Source organism: Aquarana catesbeiana, linkage group LG02 (genome assembly GCF_042186555.1).
Source record: "Aquarana catesbeiana isolate 2022-GZ linkage group LG02, ASM4218655v1, whole genome shotgun sequence".
Taxonomy (NCBI): domain Eukaryota; kingdom Metazoa; phylum Chordata; class Amphibia; order Anura; family Ranidae; genus Aquarana; species Aquarana catesbeiana.
Genome location: NC_133325.1, coordinates 654744946 through 654765604, shown reverse-complemented (window position 1 = coordinate 654765604; position 20659 = coordinate 654744946). Strand labels below are relative to the sequence as shown.

Sequence of the window (20659 nt, the reverse complement as noted above, 5' to 3'; positions counted from 1 at the left end):
TAGGACACCTAACGTTATAGATGAGTTATTCTTCCAAAGCAAATACACTTTTGCACACTGGTACTGACTAGTATTCCAATGTTTCTCTTCTCCGTCAATTTCTCTCCATCAGTCACCTAATGTCTGTGGAGGCAACAGACATCTTCCTTATTAACTGATGACGTCATTGGTTGTTAGGATGCAAGTGTCTAGAAAGTCATAATGGTTGACAATGAAAACCTGTAGCTTTGTGTAACTAAAAGGCAGGCTTGATCCACCTGCTGATTTGTGTATCATTTTTGATAATTTTTTTAGGCCTCATGCACACCAGACATTTTTACAGCTGCTGTTTTTGGCTTCAGACATGTTATCCTATGTGTCCATGCACAAATAGGCTGTTATCAGTGTTTTTTTGCAGGGCCATTTTCTGGCTGGAAAAAAAAAACAGAATTGGGTTTTGAGTTTTAAGAGGAGTTTTTCAGCTGTAAAAATGCTCTAACTTTGATAAAAGCTTGAAGATGCTGAAAAATTGAGAATTTATTATCAAATACTTACCGTAATTTTCCTTTCCTGATGGACTCCATGGCAGACTACGTGTGGGTTAACCCCGCCTCCTCTCCAATGCTATAGGACCCCACTCCCATAAATTTGAGCTCACCACTAGAGACTGCGTTCCATAACTAGCCATCTCTTGACCAATGGGTGGGAACCCTGTCTGCCATTGAGTCCCTCAGGAAAGGAAAATTACGGTAAGTATTTGATAATAAATTTTCTGTCTTCCTGACAGACTCCATGGTAGACTACGTGTGGAAAATAACTAGCCAAACCACATGAGTGGGTATGTTTGAACAAAAAAGATTTAATTGACCCGTCAACCGAGAGGATTCTTAAACCAAAGTTCACAGAAGATAGAAAGCAGGTTCTATGCAATACTGTGACATAAAGGTATTAATGGAGGCCCACAAGGCCGCTTTGCAGACGACATCAGAAGCCGTATGTCGGGCTGCTGCCCACGAAGCTGCCATACCCCAGGTGGAATATGCCATTACCGCCTCTGGAGGAGCCAAGCCCTTTTAGCCTTATAAGCCTGTTGGATGGATTGGACAATTTGGGCCATGATAAATCTGGTCGAAGCTCGCTTCCCTTGTTATTGCCGGAGTGCAGGGTAAACAGATAGTCAGAAAGTCTAAAGGAGGAAGTAACTTTCAGGTACTCCTACAGTATTTCCCCTACCTCCAGAGGGTGAACCTCAATGGAGCCTGGGGCCCTGAATGTAGGCAAGACAATTTCTTGGATCTCATGGAACAATGATGTAACTTTTCGGGCTTGAGTCGAGCATAGGAATAAGGACCATCCAGTCCAGGAAGAAAGTCAGAAATGGTTATTTATGGCATAAGGACCCGATCTCAGAGACCCCCTTTGGCTGAAGTAATGGCAACTAGAAAGGTGACATTGCAGAAAGGTCTTTAATAGAAAGCAGAGCCGATCCTGCGATACTGAATCCAGCCAGTGAGTCGAGGACAAGAGGAAGATTCCACATGGGGAATCTTGGCCTTCATTGGGGCCATGAGTCTTGCCGCCCCGCGGAAGAACTGCCGGATTAAAGGGCGAACAGTCCATGACATTCCGGAGAAGGCTGATGGGGCTGAGACTTGAACCCTGAGGGGGCTGATGGAAAGAGACACACCTAGGCCGGATAGAAGGAAGCCAAGGATATCTCTGAACGATCTACCCGTAGGATGAGAATTCAACGAGCTTGGACCAAATTCTCCCGTAGACCTTAATCGTGCTTGCCTTTCTCAAGCTCCCTATCAAGAACCAGAACATCAGTCTCAGTAATGCTGGAAGGGGTTCAGGGCTGCTCCCTGGGAAAGAAGGCCCGGTCTGAGAGGAAGAGGAACCGGGTCCCGGAAGCTGGGCTGGGACAGGAGGGGAAACCATGGCCTATTCTGCCAGGAAAGTGCCACCACTACTCCCTCGACCACTTCCCCTTGGAGCCTCTGAAAAAACCTGAGGATGATCGGGAATGGGGGAAAGGCATATGCCCAGCTAGAAACTCCACCGGACTGTCCGGGCATCTATTCTGAAGGCCTGGCTGCAACCACCCCGGTCTTCCTAATCTCGAAGTTGTAGGGGAAATGTAAATAGGTATACTTTGGGATCGGCTCCCAAGGCCAGGATCCACCCGAACATCTCTACAAGAAGGGACCACTCGTTGTGTGTGAGACAGGAAGTCCGCTTGGACGATCTGGACTCGGGGAATAAAGACTGCCGAGATATTGGCCAGGTTTTTCTGGGCCCATGACATAATGGGCTTCATTTTATTTTTTTAATTTTTTGGGGGGGCAAGGTGGCGCTCCGAGTGCCCCCTTGTCTTTTCACATATGAGACTACTGTGGTATTCATTCTCAGAAGAACTGCTTTCCCTTTTCAGAGGATGACCGAAGGCTTGAAGGGCACACCAGGCTGCCCGTAGGTCCAGGATATTTGAGCCTGGGTTGCGAGGGCAGGCATCCCACCTGCCTTATGCAAGCTCTGATCAGTAGAGGGCTCCCCATCCAGCACCGCTGGTATCGGTTGTGACTGCGACCCATGAAACGGGGGCGATGGAGTGGCACGTGAGCAGATTCTTGTGCTGAAGCCACCAGAAGAGCCTGTTTCTCATCACTGATGTTATGTGAATGGATTGGTCGTTGTCTCCTGAGTTCCACTGCTGGAGAAAACCTATCCGGAAAGTGCGCAGCCTCCACAGAGACCATTTGAACGTGGGGGCATAGAGACCATTGTACCAATAATTTTTAGGCACTTGTGAGGCCCTCAGGTGTGAGGAGCTCAGAGCCCGTGATAGTCTTCCTCGTATGACTGGGATCTCCTCTACTGGGAGAGAGATGGTACTTTCCATAGTGTCGTGCTAGGTCCCCAGGTATACCAGGCGCTGAACTGGTTCCAGGTGGCTTTTCTTTAAGTTTAGGAGCCAACCAAACCTGCTCTCTGTGGATCAACAGCTGCTCTTTGTCTTGGGACAGTAGCAGGAGGTCGTCGGAATAGTGGTACATGCATATCCCTTTTGTTCTAATGAGAGCCACCATGGCCAGAAGAACTTTCAAAAAGACTCGGGATGAGGGTGTCAGCCCAAAAGGGAGGCAGGTGAACTGTAGATGTTTTTGCCCGACCATGAACTGGAGATATTTGAAAAATACTCCTGTTTATAGGCACGTGGAAATAGGCATCCTTTAAGTCGATTGAAATTAGCCAATCACCTGGCTGCACTGCTTGTTGGATGGCAGAGAGTCTTCATTCTGAATCTCTCATGTTTTCCAAACTTGATTAGGTAGGTTAGGTCTATCACATGACACCATAAACCATTTTCCTTTAGCACCAATAAGAGAGGGGAGTACACCCCTTAGAATTCTTCCCCCTTCGGGACAGGCACCCTGGCTCCCTGTGCCATCAGTGAATCCACATAGGACAGTGACACCTGCTTCTTTTCTTCTGACCGTGGTAGCAGAGTAGAAGCAAAACTGGGGGAAGGAGTACTGGTGAAGGACCATGCGAGGCCTAAAGAGACTGTCTTGATGGTCCAGTAGTCCGAGATTTAGGCCACCCAGACGTGCCAGAAGAGAAGCAGACACGCCCCCACCCGACCCGCCTGACGGGCCTAATCTCACAACGACTTTAGCCGGCTTGCGTCCGCTGGACACCTGGCTCTTAGCGGGCTTTGGAAGGATGTCTGACTTCTGTTCCAATTTCTTCTGAAACCCGGGCCAAGCCTGTAAAATCGTGCTTCACTTGAACGCTCGGTACAGCGTCTTCTTCGCTGGAGCCTCTTCTGGCTGACCAGACACCCATCCTGGGGCAAGAAGCCTGACTCCCCACCCATGGCCCAGACTATGGTGCCAACCAGCCTGTCACCAACAAAAAAGACCTTAAAAGGGTTATCCTACACCAGGCTCACTTAGGTACTAGATCAATGAGCCAAGAGCGTAATCGTAAGACCCGCCTAGCCTTAACTGAAGACAGCACAGTCTGGGCCAACAGGCAGATCAGGTCGAAAGAAGCTTCCCCCAGGAAGACCACTGCCAGCTTCAAAAGGTCTTGGTCTATTCTCTTAAGCTTATCTTCACAGGATACAGAGTCTTCTAAAGGAAGAGTGACATGTTTAGCTAATCACATCAATGCTGTGTCTACCAGGGGAGCGTTTTCCAGATGCTTTACTTCCTCTGCCTTGAAGGGGAATAATCTGGAGGTTTTGCTTGACAAAGAAGTTTCATTGTCTACTTTGCTCCCACAATGATATTCTTTAACTCTGAAAGGAGAGGGAAATTGGAGCGCTCCTTCCCCGGATGCTTAGGGAATGTCCTTTGTTTAGCCGGGGAAGTGGAAGTGTCTTCCCACTTAAGGGCCTTCTTTGACCGCTTTAACCAGTGGTGAAACTAAGGTGAAGTTGAAGCCTCCGACAAACTCATCTCCCGCCATCTCGCTGTCTGAGGAATCAGGGGAGGCATCATGAGGCTGGAATGAGGCTGGAATGGGCTTGGATCCTCCTGGGCCTCGTCAGCCAGGGAGCCAGATAAAGTGGTGGACTGGCTCCGCGTGCGGAATGTACCCTACTCCTTTAGGGATTGCTGCATCACACGCTTAACTAGAGACTCCATCTGTAGGATCTCAGTCTCTTTTTCCCCAACCGCCTGGGCATAGCATGGGTAACATAGCGATTTGCCCTCCGGGACTTGTGTCCTGCGTCCCCAGCAGGCTCTGCGAACAGAGCAGCTGTCATAGCAGTGGGCGCAGTGTCTGGAGGAGGAATGGGAACATCTCCTCTGTTTGGAGGAGGAATGGGAACATCTCCTCCGTCGATGGGTCCCAGACGGAGAGTCACGTCTGGACCTGAATAAGGAAGGATGATGTCGCGGCCTAGCAAGGTCCCTGACGTCTCGTCAGTTAACTGGTCGTCTCGTACAGCAGACCTGGCCCCCCTCCTCACACCCCCACGTACCAAGAGCCTGAGGGTTGGCCACACAGAGACAGTGCCCTGTCCATAGCACCCTGGAGGATTAGGTGACAATCCTGCGTCTGTATGAACACTTCATGTCCCAGGAGAAAAAAAGTAAGGTGGCAGCACAAAGGAATGTACTTCTCCTTTAAGAGACATCTCTCTCTCCTCCCCCTCCTGCACCATGGTCCCAGGCTGGTACTTACCTTAATCCTGGGTGCCTGAAGAGACTGCCGCAGTCTGCTCACAGATAATCCCAATGTGACAAAAGGCTAGCAGGGATTTAATTTTCCTGCTGTAGAGATGCCACCGCCGTGCCTCATGCACGCCTGCACCGTAACAACTTGCCACAATGTGCCTGCGTGTCCGCCGTGTGCCCCGCCGAGTTGCGCATGCTCCAACCAAGCCTCGGTTTCACCCGAGGAATACCGCATGCACGGAAGCTCGCCGCAGCCGCAACCCGGAGAAGCATTCTAGGTGCCATAGAGATACCAAGATAGAAAAACAGTATGAGGGGGGGACAATACAACAATACAAAAACTTCTGCCATGGAGAAAAGTAATCTTAGAAGCTTCCAGACCTTGCCAGCCGATCCCTTGAAGACGTCTCAGTCCTGGGCATACGAAGGTCGTCCCCACCACTGGACATATACGCCTGAAACCACACACCCACCCATGACTGGGCCCTGGGCTATCTTGACACCGATAACATCGTATGCTTGACACCAACCCACTTGGGGCTTTTAATTGTTCGATCTTTGGACGTCAGGAAACGTAAGTGCATTGCTTGTAGGTCCAATGAGGTTTAACTATGATTATTCTGCGTCTATTCCTTTTGGATTCTTCTGTAATACCTGATAATTCTTTAGCCCCTGCGTGGGCAACCTATATGCTTGCTTCTGATTTCTTACGTGTTGGCATCAAACCAATAAATACATTGAAACAGAAAAAGGCTGTTTTAATTTATCTAAGGGCTCATGAGTGTATTGAAGATATTTATATTTAGGGTGTAACAAAGAATTCAGCTTAAAAATGCATATAATGGCATGTAAAGTATTTGTGTTTATGCATGTGACAACGTGTACAGCATTTAGAAGCATAATAACGCTAGAATAGATGTACACACATTTCTGTGCCTTTACATGTGAATATGTGCAAATACTCATCTCAAACGCTGACTTTTATGTGGCTGTATTATGACGTGAAAGGCCACTATGTGCATATGGCAGAAAATGGAAAATGGACGGCCTCACTCCAAAATAATGCCTTTATTAAATAAAACTTGATCCATACATCAAACAGAGACACAGGTCCAGATGATAGTTGACACGTTTCGCACCGTTAATGGCGCTTAATCGTAGCTGTAGGACTACCAGAGGCAGACTGACAACTCATGGGGCCCCCGGGCAATAGGAGATTATGGGGCCCCCGGGCAATAGGATATTATGGGGCCCCCAGGCAATCAGAGATTATGGGGCCACATAGTATACACACACACAGTATACACAGACATTGTTTCTATTGGCTGTCCCTGGTCCATACTGTCTATTTGCTGTCCCTGGTCCATACTGTCCCTAGTTTTACTGAGGCTGGCAACCCTGATGGGGCCCCCTAGTGGCCCAGGGCCCTCGGGCAGTGCCCGAGTGGCTCAATGGTCAGTCCGCCCCTGAGGACTACCGATCACAATCTGTCTTTTATACACAACAAAATAATATATGGTGGTCACCTGACCAATTGTATCTAATCTAGATAGCGATCAGCTGTGGTCCTGCAAAAACCTTTCACACATGTTGGGGAGTAATCACGGAGGAGATCAAGGCAACCAATGTATTAGATCATTTCAACCCATAAAAGAAAAGGGAACTAAATAATAAACATATATGAGAGTGACCTTATAAATTCAGGGTTAGATTATGTTAGATTAGTGGGCTGCAACAGATCGCTTTCCTTGGCACTCCGTACATATGTTATATTTCTAAATCAAATGCATTACATACGGTATTCATGTGTCTGCCAAAAACCCAATAAAACCATTAAGTGAGGTATAAACATTGATAAATGTGCAAAACAAAACATGTAATATAAAAATGTGTTGGATTCTAAAAATGTGTGTATACATATTGTTCCATGTGTGTGGCTGAATACCGATGTGCGATGTTTAAGGTGAAAACAAGGCAAAATACTTCAGCTATGAAATAGGGCGATAATAAACACACACACGGATGTATACAAACATGTAAATGGGGACCCTTACATGATAGAAAAGGCAGGTCAGGGACATAAACTGTTTTATATAAGGTATATCGATCCTCAACCTTAAAGGGGGTTCCGGCCGGGAAAAAAAACGGTAAAAGTCAGCAGCTACAAACACTGTAGCTGCTAACTTTTAATAAGCACACTTACCTGTCCTGGGTGTCCGCGATGTTGGGCGCCCGAGGCCGACCCGTCCCTCGGCTCTCGGGTCCCGGCACCGCTATTCCAACTAAGGGAAACAGGCAGTGGAGCCTTGCGGCTTCAATGCCCGTTTCCTACTGCGCATGCGCGAGTCACGCAGCACTTTGTGAATGGTATGCGATGTGTTGTGGGACACACACAGTTCCCATAACACACCGCGCCCCATTCCCCAGAAGACAACGCGGGGAGGAGAAGACTGAACATCACCGCAGCGTAGGAATAGGCAGATTAGGAGGACTGCCTAGCAACAGCCATTTCAAGTGAGTTATTTCAGGTGAGTTACATTTTTTTTCCTCCAATTTTTAGGAGTTTTTTTATGCAATTTTTTTTTTTTTTTTTTAGGGTGGACCTCCACTTTAATGTGGCCACATGCCACGTGAAGTCCCCCCATAATCTATATGTCCATATAACTCCAGATGTTTCGTTTTTGTGTAAAAATAGGATATTCATTGTCACTTCAAGATGTTATCACTAAAATAGTCCTATTGTATTATAACAATAGAACAAAGTGAAGTGAAATGACTATATGTTACCTAGCTATGTGAGGGAGAAAAGGGACTTTTCGTTTATACAAGGTAAAATGAAACTAAATAGATGGGAATGTGGGGCAAACGGCCAAAATATACCGGAAAATGAAAATGTCTGAAACAAGTGAACTAGTAAATGGGAGGGATTATGTGAAAATCATATATTAAAGTTGATGTTTTCAATCGTATAAGTAGAACAAGTCCCATTCAAAATTTGACCCCATCGACTTTCTCGTATTTAAATGGAATATCCAGATAGAAATATCTAGAAAAAGCAAAATAGTGAATGGATGGAATTATATTTAAAAAATGTATAAAAATTATATACTATAACTGATGTTTTCAATCATAAACATAAGACACATCCCATTCAAAATTTAACCCCATCGGCTTTCTAGTATTTAAGTGAAATATCCAAAACACTTCTCGTTTGCACAGTGTTCTGAATCTATTGCCCCCTCCAATGGGTGTGGTAATTCTCTCTATGCCCCGTATACCCAAACCTGAAATATCCTTGTGATGTATATCATTCCAATGCCTAGCGACATTGGTGGAATGATTTTTATCAATGTAATGCAGATGATCATAAAGACGGTCTCTCAACCGTTGGGTAGTCCGTCCTACATATTGGATATTGCATAAACTGCAAGTGATGACATAAACTAGGAATTTGGTGTTACAGTTGATAAATTTTGAATGTTTTACCAGTCGCAGCAGAACAGACAGTATCGCCCGTTTTGGGGCAATAGGTACATGTTCTGCTACCACATCCGAAGGTACCTTTAAACTATAACCAGTGGGTTCCAGGACTAGTGCTGGTATAAAGACTGGGCGATAGGTATCTTCCTAGTGTGGGAGCTCTGCGAGATACTGTTTTAATGTCGCCTGTCAGGATTCAAGCATATATGGGATCATTAAACAGTACAGGAATGCACCTGTTAATGATATTCCTGATTCGATTAAATTCCACACTGTAGGGTGTTGAGAACACAGGGGGGGGGCACTGGCATTGGAAGAGAACTCTTTTTTATTGACAGCTCTAAGAGGGTCTCTGTCTGAGATTAGCTGAGAACGTGAGGTGTTCTCAGCAATCTTCAAGGCTCTTAAAATCATGGATTTAGAATAACCTCGGTCCTTAAATCTGGTTGCCATGTCCCCTGCTTCCTTTATAAAATCAGAATCCTTGCTACAAATACATCTTAGCGTGAGAAATTGGCCGACCGGGACCCCTCTTGTATGGTTTGGGTGGCTTGAATCGGCTCTCAATAAGGCATTGCCCGCAGTGGGTTTTCTAAACAAATTAGAGGTCACCTCGCTGTTGCTGGCCCGCAGCTCAACATCCAGAAACTCGATGGACCTAGGGCTGTGATGCCCTGTAAATCATAAATTCAAATCATTTTCATTTAAATAGTCCAACCAAGTTTCCATGCTGAATTGCTTATCAGCGACAACGAACAACAGATCGTCTATGAAGCAACAATAAAATACTGCGGCGGGGGCTATTCGATCCAAAAATACGATCCCTCCCCACCATCCCATGTACAGATTGGCCAATGATGGAGAAAATTTGGCTCCCATCGAGGCACCGCATGTCTGGAGATAAAATTCACCATCAAAAGTTATGTGTGAGCAAAAATTCAAGGCTCAATAAAATAAACTCCTGTAGCAAAAGGGAAAACCGACCTGATCTTTTAAGGAAAAATGAAACCGCTTGTATGCCCAGGGAATGTGGGATGGATAAGTAGAGACTGGAGATATCACATGTAACCCAATTGTAATTGGGCTTCCATGTGAGGTCTTTCAATTTTATCAAAAGGTGTGTGGTGTCTCTGAGGAATCCCAGTAGATCACTAACCAGAGGTTGTAATTGATCATCTACCCCATGGCCCAAGCGTTCACTCAGTGATCCAATACCTGCAACAATTGGTCTACCAAAGAGGGGATCTAACCCCTAAGGCCGCGTACACACGAGCGGACTTTTCGGCAACAAAAGTCCGACTGCCATTCCGTCTGACTTTCGTCGGACTTTTGAACGAACGGACTTGCCTACACACGATCACACCAAAGTCCAACGGATTCGTACGTGATGACGTACGACTGGACTTAAATAAGGAAGTTGATAGCCAGTAGCCAATAGCTGCCCTAGAGTGGATTTTCGTCCGTCAGACTAGCATACAGTTAAGCGGATTTTTCGACCGGACTCGAGTCTGTCGGAAAGATTTGAAACATGTTTCAAATCTAAAGTCCGTCAGATTTTCGACTGGAAAAGTCCGCTGAAGGTCCGATGAAGCCCACACACGTTCGGATTGTCCGCCGAACTCGGTCCGTCGGACCAGTCTGGTCGAAAAGTCTGCTCATGTGTACGCTGCATTATGGATTTTTAGGAGGTGATGGAACACTGGTGTGATCGGGCAATCAGGAATGAACATATCCCTTTCTTTCTGTGTAAATGTGGCTTAAAGGACAGCCCTGTCTAAAAGAGTGGATAGTTCATTCCTGAATGATTGGGTGGGGTTCCCCCTAAGTTTGAGGTAGGTGCTAGTGTCAGTCAGTTACCTCAAAGCTTTGTTTTATAGACAGCTGAGTCGTGGACAACTACTGTGCCACCCTTATCCGCATTCTGGATAGTGACGTTTGTGTCATCACTTAGACTCTCAAGTGCAGCTGTTTCAGAGCTAGTGAGGTTGTCTGTCACTGAACCCCCCAAATTATGATGGGCTAAAACGGGTGAGATCCCTCTCCACAAGTTTCTGAAAAAGGTCTAGGTCCTTCCCTCGTGAAGCAATGGGGTAAAAATCTGATCTTAATTTAAAAGATATTTTAGTATTACTATCTACGGGGTCCTCAATCTGAGGGTTGGATTCAATAGCCAAATCAATAAGATCCTGTAGATCACACACATCAGAAAATAATTGAGGGAGGAACGTTTGGCAAACCTTCTACATAATCCCCCGGCTCATTAAAAGCAATGTTTCTTTAGTGTCAGCAAATGTGCAAATTTATTCACATCTAATAAAGTCCCAAACAAATCAAAGTGTTTAGTAGGACAAAAATGAAGTCCTTTGCGTAGAAGAGAAATTTCAGGGTCATCTAACGGTCTTTGTGATAAATTAAAAACATTAGTCTTTAACGCTGTGTTTGACCCCGTAGTGGATAACGGGGATTTTTTACACCGCTTATGTTTCTTTCCTACTTGTCTTGTTTTCCTGTTCTCTTCTTTTTGCTGGACTTGTGAGGGTTTCTGTAGGTGTTGACATTCTGGCCATACATTGGACGATCACCGCTGATCTGTGAATCAGTGGGTTCTGGGGATGAATCTGAGACTGTGATAGCCATGGTATCATAGGTTGATTCACTCTCGGGGTCGGAGAAGCTGATATGCTTTTTAATGGATGATTTGCGTCTTCTACCAGCAGGAAAAGAGGACCTTCTCCAGGTGTAAACATTGCAACTCTCGTAGTCGATGCGATCTTTTGTAATTTTTTTCTTTTTTGTTTTTAATGACATTTTTTCCCAGTTTATCTAGCCTGATGCTGAGGCAATTGTCCAATTTCAAAAAACTGCTATGTTCCTGCAAAGATGTTATATCCTTCTGAATGGTGGACATTTCACTCTGTAATTGTTCAAGCTCTTTGTTCTTTGAACTTATAATGATTTCCATCAATTTGGCAGAGCAAGATGACAGAGTATCTGTCCATTCTTTTTTGAGATCTTCATTGAACAGATCGAATGTTGAAAACTTTTTTATCCTAAGTCCACGAGGGATCTATTTTAAAGTAAGATACTCTGTCAATGAACTCATATCCCAATAGGATTTGATTTCTTTCACCATCAGATGTTCCAATTTTCGAAAAGATTGCTCCAAAATGATATCATCAACATCTGTAGATTGCAAGGTGTATGTGCACTGATTCAATCGAAGTGGATTATCAGATGGGGCAGTAAGGGTCTGGGTAATGGACGGCCGCACTCCAAAATAAGGCCTTTATGAAATTATCTAATACATTGGTTGCCTTGATCGCCTCCGTGATTACTCCTCCCCCACATGTGTGAAAGGTTTTTGCAGGACCACAGCTGATCGCTATCCGGATTAGATACAATTGGTCAGGTAACCACCATATATTATTTTGTTGTGTATAAAAGGCAGATTGCGATCGGTAGCCCTACAGCTAGACGTCGACCGATATGGGTTTTTCTCTGGCCGATGCCGATATTTAGAAATCGCGGTGGCCGATGGCCAATATATGATGCCGAATTTTTTTGGGCCGATATGTTCGGCCGATTTTTTTTCCCTTCATCTCATAAAATCTAACAGTTAGACCCCTTTCATACTGGGGCGTTTTTCAGGCGCTTTTGGGCTCAAAATAGTGCTTGCAAAAGTGCCTGCAAAACGGCTCCCCTGCAGTCTCAGTGTGAAAGCCCGAGTGCTTTCACACTGAGGCGATGCGCTGGCAGGATGTTAAAAAGAAAGTCCTGCAAGCAGCATCTTTGGAGCGGTGCATACCGCTCCTCCACCACTCCTGCCCATTGAAATGAATGCGCACCGCTGTGGAAGTGCCTGCAAAGCGCTTCGACAGCGGCACATTTAACCCCTTCCTCGGCCGCTAGCTGGGTTATAAGCGCCCCGCTAGCAGCTGAATGACGCCGCTAAAATGACAATAAAGCGCCGCTAAAACTAGCAGTGTTTTACCGTCAATGCATACCTGCTCCAGTGTGAAGACAACCTTAATAAGTGATACAGAAATTTTTTTACATTTAAACATTTATCAAACAAAACAAACCTCCAATCGGTTCACTTGTATGTATAATTTAGATTAAAAACAAAAACAAAAAAAAAAAAAAAACTATATCTTAAATATTAAATACACAAAAACAGGTAATCAAAACTTTTGGACGAAAAAAAATGCTAACTTTACTGCTTAGTATTTTTTTTAATTCATTAGTGTATTTTTTCAAAAAAATTGCGTTTGAAAGACCGCTGCGCAAATACCGCGTGACATAAAATATTGCAACAACCGCTATGTTATTCCCTAGGGTCTCTGCTAAAAAAAATATTTATAATGTTTGGGGGTTCTATGTGTGAATTTCTAGCAGAAAATACAGGATTTTTACTTGTAAGCATCAAGTGTCAGAAAAGATTTAGTCTTTAAATGGTTAAACTGAGAACTCCTCCACATGGGGTTCAGTCCATTGATAAGTGTAAACATTGTATCTTTTTAGTTTCTTTTATCAGACTTGGCAGGCTGCCCAGAGAGGAGAGAAATCACTCCACAGAAGACTTCAGGCAACTTGCATTGACTTCTATTACAGAAGTCATTTGCAAGTCGCACTGAAGTTATATCGGCCTTTTTTATCAGCACAATCGGCCGATGACGATTAATTAAAAAACGCCAAATATCGGCCGATATATTGGCCGGCCAATATATTGGTCGACCTCTACCTACAGCTATGATTAAGCGCCATTAACAGTGCGAAACGCGTCATTTATCATCTGAACCTGTGTCTCTGTTTGATGTATGGATCAAGTTTTATTTAATAAAGGCATTATTTTGGAGTGCGGCCGTCCATTTTCCATTTTCTGCCATTTGAGTTTGCTGTGTCGGCACCCTTCATCTCCTATACACTAGGATGGTGTGAACACAAGCGATACCACCTGGAGTGGTAATTACCTTGATTTGGTATTCTTGGACTGTCCACTATGTGCATAAATACAAATCTGAAAACTGTTGTTTTTTTGCAGCCATATGCGTGATCTCCAATAGTGAACAGCTGCACGTTCAAGCACTTGGGTGGTAGAAAATGTAAGCACAATGATATACAGTATTTAGGTCTTCAGATATAGCATGACTCTAATTTATCTGTATTTTTCTCATTTTCGAAGCTTAGATTTATAAAGCTGTTTAACCTGTTTGTAAATATGTTTTTTTTTTTTTTATAAGGATGTCTTTGTACTGAATTATAAAGCCCCCCATTTGGCTGCAGCTGCCTTAGCCTCTGTGTACACTGTAAACTGTGATTCAAAGCTGGTGCTGGATGTGGCATGTGGAACTGGACTTGTAGCTGAAGAGGTAATAAACTGCATGCAATTCACTTTTCAACCACCAAGGAGCAGCAACGCGTTTTTTTTCTACCTGCTAAACTAAATTTCTAACTACAGCTGTCAATGCGGTTTGTGCTGTAGAAGTGACCATGGGAATATATAAGCTTCTTTATGTTGAAATAATAGTGATACATTTTCTGTCTATTCAAAACTACAATTGCTACAATTGTACCCTGCTCACCACCATCACTTGGTAACACAGAAGTCCAGCTTCTGCTTTTACAAGTGATAGCTTATCTACCAGTAGCTCCCACATGTCAGATCTCCTGAGCAGATCCCACTGAGTGCAGGACAGGGACAAGGGAGATACAGAATAGGTGCCCAGAGTTCAGTGCTGTCATGGGTGGTAGGGGGCGCACCCTTTGCGGTCTCCATTTTTTCCCTGGTGACCAGTTGTTGATGCTCCTACTACATGATCTCCCTTGTAAGTGTCTGTGGTATAGTCTAGTAAGCTGGGGGGTACTACAGCCGGATGGGTGCTTCAGCTTAATATTGCAACAAAAGGTAAGACATGTGGCAAATGGTGATGTTTTTAAGGAGGGGGAGAAGATGAGGGCAGTGGAGGGAGGGGTTGTATGCAGAGGGAAGAGCTACAATTTTTATGGAATTTGGGAGGTATGTGTGTGTGTGGCGGGCATGGTTGAGTTCCTGCACCTATTCTCTGAGAAAAAAAGCCGTGTGTGTGTATGTGTGTATGTGTGTGTGTGTGTATATATATATATATATATATATATATATATATATATATATATATATATATATATATATATAAAAATCAGGTCAAACGGTAGGAAAATTAACCCTATATTGAACTGTAGTCTAGGGAGTTTAGTTTCAGAGAAATAAAAAGAGAGAGGGGCGCACCGGCCATGTGCATTATCTTTTGTAAAACATTTATTGAATAAAATAATAAAAGAAATTACTCACAAGCAGTTGTAAAATCAGGTGCCATAAAACGCGAGCAACAACAAGCAGCAAGTAGTTATAGTGATGAGCGAAGCCTTCCAAAGGTCTTAGAAGAACATACAGGCATCACTACCAGCTAACTCGTTTCGAAGGGCACGTCCCTTCTTCATCAGAGCTCAGCAGTCAAGTTTAGTTTCAGGACTGACGGACAAAGAGGACCTAAACTGCAATTGTAGTTTGGAATGGACACAGAAATAAGGGAGCTGCCACTGTGGACATTCTTCTCAAGCTGTGAGCTGCCCAGCTGCTATGCCAATCCACTGGCTTCATTATTTGTTCTATGTTGGCATAACAGACAGGAAATCTCTATTTGCAGAATGAGAAGTCAGCCCATCCAAAAGTGATATGACACTTAAAGGTGGAGTCTGATGGAATGAGTCTCTGATTTGCTTTTTATAGTTTTTCAGATTTCCAGCAGCAAGTGTCCTGGTTGTATGGACCCCACCTTTCTCCAGAAACACAAACTTCTTGCTGTTTCAACAGCTCGTTACACCAATTACAAAGGATTACAAAGCAAGTCAATTACTATAGTTAATGAGTTACATATTAAATTGGGTAGACACAAAATACATCATAAATGAAATGACTGCTGCTATAGAATTATATAGACTTTACAACACTGTAGAATGGAAAAAAGAAAGCGTCTTTCCAAATTGTGCTACGAAACAGCACAGAGATTTGAACTCCACTTATAACATTAGGCAAACAGTACAGTGATACAGTGTGAACCGGCCCTTATCATAAAATATAAATTGACCTTTTTTGTGGTTTTTATCAAATGTCAAAAAGAAAACCATTAACCGAAAAATGTAAGCAAAGTGCTATAAGTATCTGTAAAAGTGGGGGAGATTTACTAAAACTGGTGCGCACAGTATCTGGTGCAGCTGTGCATATTAACCAATCTGCTTGTTTAAAGTGATACGAAAGTCTCTGTTATTTTTAAGCAAAAAAAAAAAAAAAAAAAAAACATGTTTAACTTACCAGCTCTTTGAGGTGGTTTTGCATAAAGCGGCATAGATCCTCCTCTTCTCGGGTCCCTCGCTGGTGCTCCTGGCTTGCTATGGGGGCACCCGAGCTGAGCCGCAGCTCTGTGTGTCCATTCAGACATGGAGCCGCGGCTAGGCCCCACCCCTCTCTCGCCTTATTGGTTTACGGACTTTGATTGACAGGAGCGGAAGCCAATTGCACTCTGATGCTGTCTCAGCCAATGAGGAGGGAGAGTCCCGGACAGCCGAGTCTCTCCTGCAACATCGCTGGATAGAGATGGGCTCAGGTAAGTATTAGGGGGGGGTGAGGGGGCTGCTGCACACAGAAGGTTTTTGTTATCTGAATGCATTAAGATAAAAAAAAAAAAAACTCCTGCCTTTACAATCACATTAATTAGGCTTTGACAATAAAACATAGAAGCCGATTGATTAAATTGTACAGCTGTGCCAGATTCTGTGTACACCAGTTTTAGTACATCTCCCCCATTACGTGTTGTTTGTTAAACAAAAAGGGCTTCATCAGGAGCTCATAAAAAGAGGAAATATCAATGTGCTGAATCTTGCAGAATATATGGATATTTTGATTATGAAATAGCAGATGAAAAAACAAGGCAGATAAATGTCTCTCATAAGGTGAGGGCAAAAGTTGATGTAACGCACAAGATCTAACTGTCATAGACCTTGGTTCTTTTACCATCTGCATTAGGGATTTGGGTGCCCCCATCTATCCCAGGGCGCTCCTATTACTGTTGTATTTACAGTATTATCAAATAAATGTAAAATTAAACATGAGGAATAAGACATACTCACAGTGGCAATGAACTCTTACCAAGAGATACAGTATATGAATCTATTAGGTGGTTTAAAGTAATTATAAACTCAAAGCTTTAAAAAAAATAAAAATAAAACAGGTTTATACTTGCCTGTTCTGTGCAATAAAATTGCATTGCGTGACAAAACCTCTTCTCAGGTCCCTTGCCAGCACTTCTGGCTTCTCCTCTTCTCAGTATGCCACCATAGAAAGGCGCTTCCTCTCATGGCACAGCCATGATCCCGTGCCACGCTGCCTGTGCCTATAGACAGTGGTTTCACTTCCACTTTTTGGATTCCCCCCCCCCACCGGTGTCACATTTGGCACCTTTCAGGGGGGAGGAGGGAGCAGATACCTGTCTAATACAGGTATTTGCTCCCACTTCCTGGCATAGATCACCGTGGCGCTTGCGGTGACCTATGCCACTTCCGGTGCCTACCCCATCCTCCCCTGCTGTATTCTGGGAGACACACAGGTCCCAGAACACAGCAGTGACCTGAGAGGATGTGCAGCGCGACTCGTGCATGCGGAGTAGGGAACCAGGAAGTGAAGCCGCACGGCTTCACTTCCTTATTCCCTTACCGAGGATGGTGGCGGCAGCAACCGAGAGCCGAAGGATGGATCGGCTTCGGCTGCCGACATACAAATACTGCAGCTGCTGACTTAATATTTTTTTTTCAGCGGACCTCCGCTTTAAGAGAAAGGTAATAGAGGTAGCAGGGAGAACCCAATCCATACACCAGATCCACTCACAGGTGCCTAGGCTCGATGTATCCCATCACACTCCAACGTATTAAGTAATAAGAGCCGGAAACACTAAAATCCTTGAAGTATCGTTTATTGGTACATCAGAGTGACAGTAAAACAATAATGCTTAGCATCTGATGTGCCAATAAACGACACTTCAAGGATTTCAGTGTTGCCAGATCTTCTTATTATTTATAGACAGTGGTTCTCGCAGCCTCTGCAAAACCTATAAGACCAGGAAGTGAGAGAAGAGAGCCACTGCAAATGGGCACAGCATTGGATCGAGTCAGGGCTCAGGTAAGTATAAAAGTGGTAAGGAAGGCGATACTTTTACCTAAACATTGTTTACCTTAATGCATTAAAGGAGAAGTACAGCCAAAGCTTGTTTGGCTGTACTTCTCCTGTGGATCACAGGAGTGTAGTTCGTTCTGCACTCCTGTGACCTGTTTTCAGCAGACAACGGGCTGAAGCCCGCTGATGGCTGACATCACAGAGCCGGTCCAGGCTGGGGCAAGATTGCGACAATGAAGTCGGGATCCGCCCACATGACTGGACCGCCATCTAGCTCAGTCTATTAGCGGGCCGCTGAGAGCCTGAGGTGGCCGATCCCGCCTCCTCCACAGCCCAGCTCTCCAGTGAGCTCTAGGGGGCAGAGCAGACAGCGGTGAATGACAGTCACCAGCTCTCTGCACCCGGAGCTGTGAGAACCGAGTGATCGGTGGTGTTTGAACGATCAGTTCTCGGTCTTAAAGTGGGCAGGGAACTGATGCTGCATCCACCTAGGTAAGTATGATTCTTAGAAAAAAAACAGTTACCATACTTCTCTTTTAAGGTAAAATATGTTTAGGCTTTAGGACCACTTTAATGTTTTTCTAAAGCCATTTGGATCGAGTATGGGAGGGTTAGAACCCCTTTCAGTTTTTTTATTGTCTGTGTCACTGTTAGGCCTCATGCACACGAGACGCCGGTGCAAACTCTGCTGAACACCTGTTTTTAAAAGCTGAAACCAGCGTTTAGAAACGTCCGTTTTGCCGTGTTTGCATGCCGCGTTTAGCCGCGTTTTACTGCGTTTGCGTCTAGAAGCGTCTGCAGAGCAGAGAATGACATTTTGCGACCCAACTTTGGGGCCCCGTATCTTGGAGCCACTTGGTGCTAGGAATCCCAAATTTGGATATGTTATAGTGTTAGTTCCACTGTCCTAGCAAATTTGGGGTTCCTAGCACCAAGTGGCCCCAAGATATGGGGCCCCAAACTCGGGTCGCAAAATGTCAAGCACTTTTCTGCAGCAGAGAATTACATTTTGTGACCAGACTTTGGGGCCCCATATCTCAAGCACCAAGTGGCCCCGAGATATGGGGCCCCAAAGTCGGGTTGGATGTTTAGCCACGTTTGGCGTCTGAAACGTGGAAAACTTTTGCGTCTGAATCCATTTTTTTTCTTCTGGAAAAACGAGGTTAAACGCAACTGCCTAAAAAACGCCAAAAAACGAGACTGTGTACATGGACACATAGGATAACATTGAATGGGTTCAGGGGCAACTGTTTAACAGCGTCTCGTGTGCATGAGGCCTTAAGGAGATTCACTCTCTCTAGGTGTCCTGGTGGCCATTGTCATTGAGACTAAAAACTAGAGGAAATCCAAAAAGTTGAATTATCACCACAGGAATAGAGGAAAAATCTTTCAATAGGGACACTTATTTTGGTGTCAACTATCTAAGAGGGGATTTCCCTCACTTTGAAGAGTTTTCTCTCACTTCCTGTCTACATGGTAGCAAGTAAAGAGATATTTACCCAAAGGGAAACAAACAGAAAAGAAAAAAAAGAAAAAAAAACTACTCCATACAAAATGAAAAATGTTTTGTCTTTAGATATACTTTAACTCTGAAACAAAATTTGAAATGCTAGTTTTGGGAGGACTGACCATTTAAAGTGTAACTGCACTTTTGTTGCATTTACACTTATTTTGTATTCCCCCCAGCTCACTGTTCTTTATACTCGCCTGCCCCAGGTTCAGTGAGATATCAGCTGTGTGACCTCATCAGCACTGCATTCCGGCATGTCAACATCTTCCTGGCCAGGCCCAAGGTTTGACAAAAGGGGTCCACACCACGAAATGCATAACCGCGCCCATCGACACCAAACATGACATCATCACAGCCATTTTGTGGGCCTGCAGCACTTCCCTGCTGTCCACAATGGTTCTCATCCATGTGATATACACTTCCTAGTTCCAAGCACATTACATCACATCCACATGGAGGGGCTTGCTCACCATCGACCACCTGGAAGATTGCCACCTGCTGGAGACTTACTGATACGCTTTTCAATGTCTTTCAAATGTGAGTGTATATTTATTGTTTTTCATTTTACCAATATGCTTTAATAAATACTACACTAAAGCTTAGTACACACCTTTCGCTTTTTTCGTTCAACCCAACATGTTCAAAGAAAAAACCTGACAGCTCCGGAGCCACTATAATCCGATGTTAGTAAAGTGATCGCCCCTGCTGAGCTATTGTGTTCTGACGCCGCCCCCCCCCCCCCCCCCGCCAGATCACTCTGATCAGCGCTCTCAGCCAATGGCTGAAAGCGTTGGTTGGGAGCCGGTCAGCCGCTGGCTTTCCAGCATGCATGTCTGACAGACGCCGCATGTTTGGACTGGCTGCCAATACACATGGGCCGAATGTCAAATGGTTTTTATTGAACCGGCCGATGTCAGCCAACATTCGGCTCGTGTGTACTAGGCTTTAGGTAATGACACTGTTCTCTCCTTCTTTTTTCTGTTTATACACCAGCCAGGCCCAAACATGCGCTCTACACTCTCTATCCTAGGAAGAGTTAGTCCAGAGTACGAGCTTGTATCTAACAGGATGAGAATACAGAGCATACATGGGGACCTGACACGGAATATTTTGACAAGGGGTGCGTTGCACTGATGCGGTCAGACAGTTGATATCTCACTGGCTACGTAATAAATGCAGTTGCATTTTAATAAAGTAATCAACACCAATAGAGAATTCTTGTGTAAATGTCTAACTTGCTAACTTACTTTTTGCTTACTGTGCCCTTAGCAACAGGGACTGCTGACCCACGTAATG

General features: G+C 44.5%; 1 protein-coding gene across 4 annotated transcripts in view; it reads left to right on the top strand.

Annotated features, from left to right (window-relative positions):
• METTL27 (methyltransferase like 27) overlaps positions 1-20659 on the top strand; it is an 89975-nt gene that overhangs the window by 57217 nt on the left and 12099 nt on the right. For 3 of the 4 annotated variants that reach the window (XM_073616557.1, XM_073616558.1, XM_073616556.1), the window contains exon 3: positions 13892-14020. The exons of the other annotated variant lie outside the window; for it this stretch is intronic. In XM_073616557.1, the coding sequence (XP_073472658.1) occupies positions 13892-14020 (129 nt within the window). The remainder of the gene's footprint in view (positions 1-13891; positions 14021-20659) is intronic. 4 annotated transcript variants of the gene reach the window in all.